Source organism: Penaeus vannamei, chromosome 5, assembly GCF_042767895.1.
Source record: "Penaeus vannamei isolate JL-2024 chromosome 5, ASM4276789v1, whole genome shotgun sequence".
Classification (NCBI taxonomy): Eukaryota; Metazoa; Arthropoda; class Malacostraca; order Decapoda; family Penaeidae; genus Penaeus; species Penaeus vannamei.
Window position 1 is genome coordinate 10919196 of NC_091553.1, and position 7500 is coordinate 10926695.

The following is a 7500-nucleotide window of genomic DNA, read 5'->3' on the forward strand; positions in this document are numbered from 1 at the left end:
GACGTTCGTTCACCAATTCCTCATGACGTTCAACATCAACCTTTATATTGACACCGAGAGTGGAAATCTCGGTTTCTACCTCAATCATTCTACGGTGTTTAATTCTAGAGCTATAAAGATCAGATTTGCCGAACTCATTTTGGCAGTTCTAAAAAGGTCCTTGCAGTTATGATCGAAAACTCCCATAGGCTTCCGTAAAAAGATACGTATGTTAATATAAGCAGTGTTAGATATTGCGTATATAAATACATCCAAACCAAAGATATATATATATATATATACATGAACTTGTAATTACTCAAAGTGCCGTGGAACCTGCAAGCATTTATTGTGCCTCAGAGGTCTTGGCTGTACACTCGTTCCTTCTTTGCACGTACATGTATCTCTCGCATAATAACCGTATGTATGTGATATTTATGGTGCTAAAACTATTGTTAATTGAGTGGTGATTTTATGCAGCACTTCACACGGTCTCTCTCTCTCTCTCTCTCTCTCTCTCTCTCTCTCTCTCTCTCTCTCTCTCTCTCTCTCTCTCTCTCTCTCTCTCTCTCTCTCTCTCGTTTGCTTCCTATCTCTTGCTTTATTCTCTTTTATTATCTCTCCCTTTCTTTCTCCCTCTCCTCCCCTAGATATTTTCTGAAAGAAATGCATTTGATTCCATCATCTGCTTTACATATGAATCTTATTGTTACTTAATGGCAACTCGGTGAAACCTTGATCTGAAATAATAATCATTGAAATTTATTTTTAATACTGTTTATTTAGGAATTCTTTTGAGTATGGAGACGTCACCAAAACTGCTGTTTGTTTTTGTAAAGTTTTTGTAATGTGACAGTTTACAATTAAACAAGAAGAAAATAAAGGATTTTTTATGCTAGAAGCCTTTACATTTATAGCTTTGGAAGGTGGTTTGCTTTTACCAGAGGAGATGAATTATGAAGAGGTAAATAAGACCACAAATGAGGGAAGTGTGAGTGAGAACCTGTAGTGAGATATTAATGTGAAAAAGGATTTTGTGTATATATCTATATATCAGTGGGTTTACACGCATATACACACGTATATATATATATATATATATATATATATATATATATATATATATATATATATATATACATATACATATACACATACACACACGCACACATTGTATATATGCATACACACACACACACACACACACACACACACACACACACACACATATATATATATATATATATATATATATATATATATATATATATATATATATATATATATATATGTGTGTGTGTGTGTGTGTGTGTGTGTGTGTGTGTGTGTGTGTGTGTGTGTGTGTGTGTGTGTGTGTTTGTGTGTGTGTGTGTGTATATGTGTGTATATATAGGTATATATATATATATATATATATATATGTATGTATATATATATATATATATATATATATATATATATATATATATATGTATGTATGTATATATACACATATATGTATATATCTGTATATATAAGTATATATGTATATATCAAGATTATCAAACTGCTGAAGAATGTGTAAAGATTCAGAAAACTAGTTTCGTGTATTACTTTCATAACAACGAAAAGTATTTGGTTACGGTTGGGACAGAGAGCATCGTAACTGCTGATGACGAGCCTAAAGAGAAAAAAAAACCCTGAAGACGAAACTACATTTAGTATTCTTTCGGAGAAACAGACTTTCGCACCATAAAACTAAGCCTTGAGAGCAGTTGGATAAGGAAAAGAAGAAAGAACACGTGTTGGTGATATGATCGTTAACTAGTGTTCATGTGACTGCGATAGTGTATGTCCGTAGCAGTCGTATAGATGTATTTGCGAGTCTGTTTCTTATTGTATTTAATTTCAATGTTCTATGTGCCCGCGTTTGTGATTGTAGGTATGTATACAAATGTTTGTGATTGTAAGAGTGTGTGTTCCATATTCTGTGTGCCATAGCATTTTTTCTTGAATAGCGGGCAAGTCTGGTGATAATGAAATGGCGGGAGAAAAAAAAAAAAAAAATCCCAGCACGAAAACAAGACAAGTGTATCTTCTCCCTTCCAAAGATCAGAAGTAAAGGAATGTATCCGTTCCAGCCCCACCTGGAGGGAGTACAATGCTGTCTTACTAGAAATCTTCGAGGAGTTGAATACAACAGACCAAGAAAAAAAAATGTGGTCTAATAAATTGAAAAAATACTCATTTCTGAAGGAACAGATGATACGATCACCTGATCACTTCGGTCTTGTTTTGAGCACTCTCTCTTTACTAACCTAGTGATTCATATCGGCAACCGGGAAGTCGGGTTTGGGTAAATCTAAGTAAGACAGCCGCGCCTATTTGTTTGTGGAGAATTGGGGGGTTGTAGGTGGGCGGGGGGGGGGGCGCACACACGGAAGAAATAGTGGAATTAAATGAAAATTTTGAAAAAAATGCATAATCCGAACGAGATTCCGGCGCCGCTGCGGGATGCGCCGGTGTCAACGTTGCCGAAATCCCAACGAAATTTCTTAATGTAACCTAACCTAACCAACCTAACCTAACCTAACCTAACCTAAGGATATTTCTTAACGTAACGTAACGTAACGTAACGTAACCTAACCAACCTAACCTAACCTAACCAACCTAAGCTAACCTAAGCTAACCAACCTAACCTAACTTAACCTAACCAACCTAACCTAACCTAACGAAATTTCTTAACGTAACCTTACCTAACCTAACCTAACGAAATTTCTTAACGTAACCTAACCTAACCAACCTAACCAACCTAACCTAACCTAACCTAACCAACCTAACCTAACCTTCCAAACCCCCGTATTTTGTATATTGCAGAAAGCTCACAGTATTGTTTTCATTCGAGACGGTCCGAGATGTTTGTGGACTATAGAGAGGCAACTTTTGAATTTCAATTAATTAAAGCACAGCCAGTGAGGTCCCCACAATTTTTTAAACTTCCCCGACATGTACGAACTCTAGTCAATAATTCTGTTATACTTTCCTTTGTATATATAGTGCGGCTGCCTAAATTAGTATTGCCCAGGCTTGTTATCCGGGTTAACAGGGATGAATTTACGGTAGCAAACAACGAGTGGAAAAAAAGGATTGGATAAGATGACGCCACAATAAGGAGTGTTGGGCGCAAACACTGAAGGGTCCAAAGTAGTGCATTTAAAGGATGTTTTCGAAACGGGTTCAAGGATTTTTCTGGTAAGCATGGCGTCATCGATCGGACATTCCGGTTTTCTTTAGCAACGTTTTCTATTTTGCAATTTCACAACTGCAGGGCAGCGTAATGATAACCGACCTGCACACACCCACACACGCACGCACGCATACACGCACGCACGCACGCACACACGCACACACACACACGCACACACACACACACACACACACACACGCACGCACGCGCGCGCGCACACACACACATACACACACACACACACACACACACACACACACACATACACACACACACACACACACACACAACGTGCCTCAAACTCATTAAATAATTGGGCAAATCCGATACACTGTAGATAACAGATAGCCTTAGAATGTAAATAATAGACGAAAAACAAGAACGTTGCCAACAACCACAGAGCATTACATGAATACTAAATAACAAAGCAAAAATTTTATTGACGAGTATCGGATTATCTCCTTCAGAATTAAGAGTAATTCTGATGAGATAAACATATACGCGTGGCTTAATGAGGTTATGCATTCATACGTATGCCTTTTCTACATTTCTACATTTTATATCACCTTGAAACCTGTGAAGAGTGTTTCATCCCAAGCTGATGCATCGATTATACAGGGAGTGGGCGGAGGGGGCCACGAGATAATCAAACTGCTGAAGAATGTGTAAAGATTCAGAAAACTAGCTTCGTGTATTACTTTCATAACAGCGAAAAGTATTTGGTTACGGTTGGGACAGAGAGCATCGTAACTGCTGACGACGAGCCTATAGAGAATAAGAAACTTGAAGACGAAACTACATTAAGTTTGTATTCTTTCGGAGAAATTCAGACTTTCGCAGCATAAAACTAAGGGCGTCTTCTGTACGTGCCATAAAAGTTAATCCAGTATTAAAGTTTAATCCAGACCTCTAGTGCGCTTGCGCGTTGGCAGCGTCCGGGATAAACTTTTAATGCACCTTTGGACCTGGCTTTAATATTAAGCTCATCTTTTAATCCTGCACATGCGCAGAAGGGACAAGTTAATCCCACCAATCATGTACTGTTACGTCACGTGCCCGTCATGAACTTCACGGTTGCCACCGCTTGAGTTGCCTTTCGGTCGTCAGAATTTTCATACTGTATTATTATGAAAATGAAATTGTATATATTTACACAAATGATCCAATATCCTGATAAAGGAAATAACTCATGGTAATGAATATAAAAACCAATATAATCAAAGGAATCTTTGAAGTTCAGAGGCTGCGGGCATGGAACTCATATTTCCAGGTTAGTGAAACAAAAATTATGGTCAAGGTCTCACAAGTTGACGTTTTAAATCAAATATGTGTCCCGGATTTCTGGGCGTGTGGGAATAGGTTTTACAATAGAGGGTGGGAGCTGAGATATGTTGTCTTTTTATTGCTGAAAAATCTGCGGTATTTTGAAACATTTCTGTGCAAATGTTGCTCTTCACACATGACTGTTGCATGTTGTGTAGGGTAGCGTTTGGAGCAAGTCATGCACTCATACCTGTAAATAAGCAACAAAATCATCCAAAAGATATCTGTTCAACATTCACCCTTCATGTCCCTACGCATATGATATAGAAGACAGTATTAAAGATATTACCTAAAGATTTGGTCCGATATAAAATTTACTTGGCTAAATAAACCTTGCAATTTGCATTCAAACACTGCATTGTTAAAAAAAATTCTGACAACTGATATTCATTTTTTTATAGATTGGAGAAAAGGTGATTGTTGTAGAAAGTTGTAGTCAGTCACTCAAGATGCAGTTTGATCTTCAAATGATAATTACGAGGCAGAAGTAGGTTTACCTATAAGAGAAACATGATTATTTATGAATTAATATATTTTTTCATGACGATCTCATATTTATAGTAGTAAAAAGGGTAACGAAACCGCTCTAACTATTATAAAACCAATCTTTATTTCAATGACACAAGTACAAAAATGACATTCACCAATTAATATCCATCGCGCAGTTTCCTCGGACAGCTCTTTGCTGCGTTGAATCGTTGGAGGAGGGAAACATGTTTTCTTCAGGATGCTCTTCACGGGGTCCATAGAAAAGTATACTTGTTAATTTTATAGTAAAGTAGTTGAGAAAAACTCAGCACATGATTTATTCTTTAAAACACAGGATCATATCAACAGCAGAGGGCAGAACCATCACTATATCACAGACCAGGAATTGATAGAAATTTAAACAGACCATTAACTTAAGATTCCAAACAAATCATATTTGACACAGATAATCTTGAAGAAATGTGTACAGAAAATAGAGGTACGAACATTCTTACTTTGAAATAATGCTAGTCTTATTTTTCAATTTTGGGAACATTGGGAAGCATAAAGAATTAATTAATAATATGAATAAGTTTTTAATGCCTTGTCTTCAATCATGCAGGTACGTCTGGGATGAAGGGAAGGAAAAGGTGATCTTCAGAAGCATCAGAGAAGTCTATATTATTATTTACAGAACACTTTTAACAATTAGGAAGCAAAGCAGTGCAGAGATAAAAAGGCATAAGATAATTAGCATTATGAAAACATAGTAAGTCTCAGTTTCATGAAATACACATTAGATATGATATATATTTTGAAGCTTAAGAGATGTCTAAAATAGTTTTTTTAAATATGATTACCAAAACATGACATAACAAAAAGAAAGAAAGAAAAAAAACATGAAATTTCCTGTAAGAGCGAATTTCACGCGCGACATTTCTCTTCTCCCGACATGTTTACATGATAACGGTGGTGATAGAATAGTGAGTACGGCAGTTTTTATTGAACATTATTGTCACGCTGTCTGGCAGCGGAGAGTGTCGTCTTCGGTACGGACACAGTGGATTAGGATTAAACTAAATACGGTATTAAGAGTACACGGTGAATTAGGATTAAACTAAATACGGTATTAATAGTTAAGGACGCTACCGAAGACGCCCTAAGCCTTGAGAGCGGTTGGATAAGGAAAAAAAGAAAGAACACATGTTGGTTATATTAGTGTTAACGTGTTCATGTGACTGCCATCGTGTATGTCCGTAGCAGTCGTGTAGATATATTTGCGAGTCTATGTTTTTTATTGTATTTAATTTCAATTTTCTATATGCCCTCGTTTGTGATTGTAGGTGCGTATACAAATGTTTGTGATTGTAAGAGTGTATGTTACTCTGTGTGCGTGTGTGGGTAGTGAGGAAAGAAGTTTGAACAGCAGGCTCGTTCACCCTAAAAGTGTCCCCCTATGGCACTTTACTTGCAAAAGAATACAACAAACATGGGTCCAGATTTCGGCCGTTCACGATGCCAACGCTTCTGAGTACAGGCATACTGAACGTGCTTTGCCAACAGGGTCACTGGGCAGTAACCCAAAGCGTATGGCCAAGAATCGGGTGGTGGTTTTCCGGTACTTATCGATGATGAGTAATAAAGAAAGAAAGTGTATACACTTGTGCCTCCTCCCCCCCTCTCTCTCTCACTCTATCTATCTATCTATCTCTCCCCTCAACCCCCCCCCCCTCTCTCTCTATCTATCTGTTCTATGGAAAAGAGACCTGGATAGAGAATTAACCATTAACAAGGATCATGCACTCATTAAAATACATGTTTCCGTTATGAGTGCATTTCTGGCGGCTATCCATTCTCTCTATGGGATTTGGGCGAAAACTGTGAAATCCATGCAGGCAAAGAAGTATAGTACATGGTAAAAAAGAGAATGCATTAAGGAATTTCAGTTTAGGAATCAGTCACTATGTTTAAAACTATTTTTCTAAAATCCAGAGGGGAGAAAGATAGTCAGATTCGCTAGAAGTATTGTACTGTAAGTACATATGTAACCTCTGCCTGGTATTTTCCTAAAATCATAATAAAAAAGAGGCTCATTGCGATAAAAGTTCTAATCTTCAAAGCTAGAATATGAATAAGAGGTAATAAAACATTCCCTTCTTTATATACATCTTCTGTTTTGGAAATGATAAGGTAGTTTACCCTATAAAACCGTCGAACCGTCTCCATAGAAAACCGTAGCCGACTATATTTTATGGGGTAACTGTGCTATACGAATTCCATAATTCAAAATGGGACTTCGAAAAGTAAAAGTTTTAAATTAACGTGTGTGTCAGGGGCGTCATTTAATTTTTTTCTTGGGGGGGGGGGCAAAGCAAAGCTACGACCGGAACAATGATGGTGAAGTTTACGCAAAGAAGAAGAAGAAGAAGAAGAAGACGAGGACGAAGAAGAAAAGAAATAGTGGGATTGTGGCCCTTGAGGTAAAGGGGACCAAGACCTTGAGT

The 7500-nt window shown here is 37.3% G+C and overlaps 1 protein-coding gene across 3 annotated transcripts in view; it reads left to right on the plus strand.

The window, feature by feature from the left end:
* Window positions 1-862, plus strand: part of LOC113830552 (serine-aspartate repeat-containing protein F) — a 7435-nt gene extending 6573 nt beyond the window's left edge. For all 3 annotated transcript variants that reach the window (XM_027383754.2, XM_070121856.1, XM_070121855.1), the window contains exon 4: window positions 1-862. This exon is cut by the window's left edge and continues 1637 nt beyond it. In XM_027383754.2, coding sequence (XP_027239555.2) covers window positions 1-172 — 172 coding nt within the window. In that variant the 3' untranslated portion in view covers window positions 173-862.
* Window positions 863-7500: the final 6638 nt, after the last annotated feature.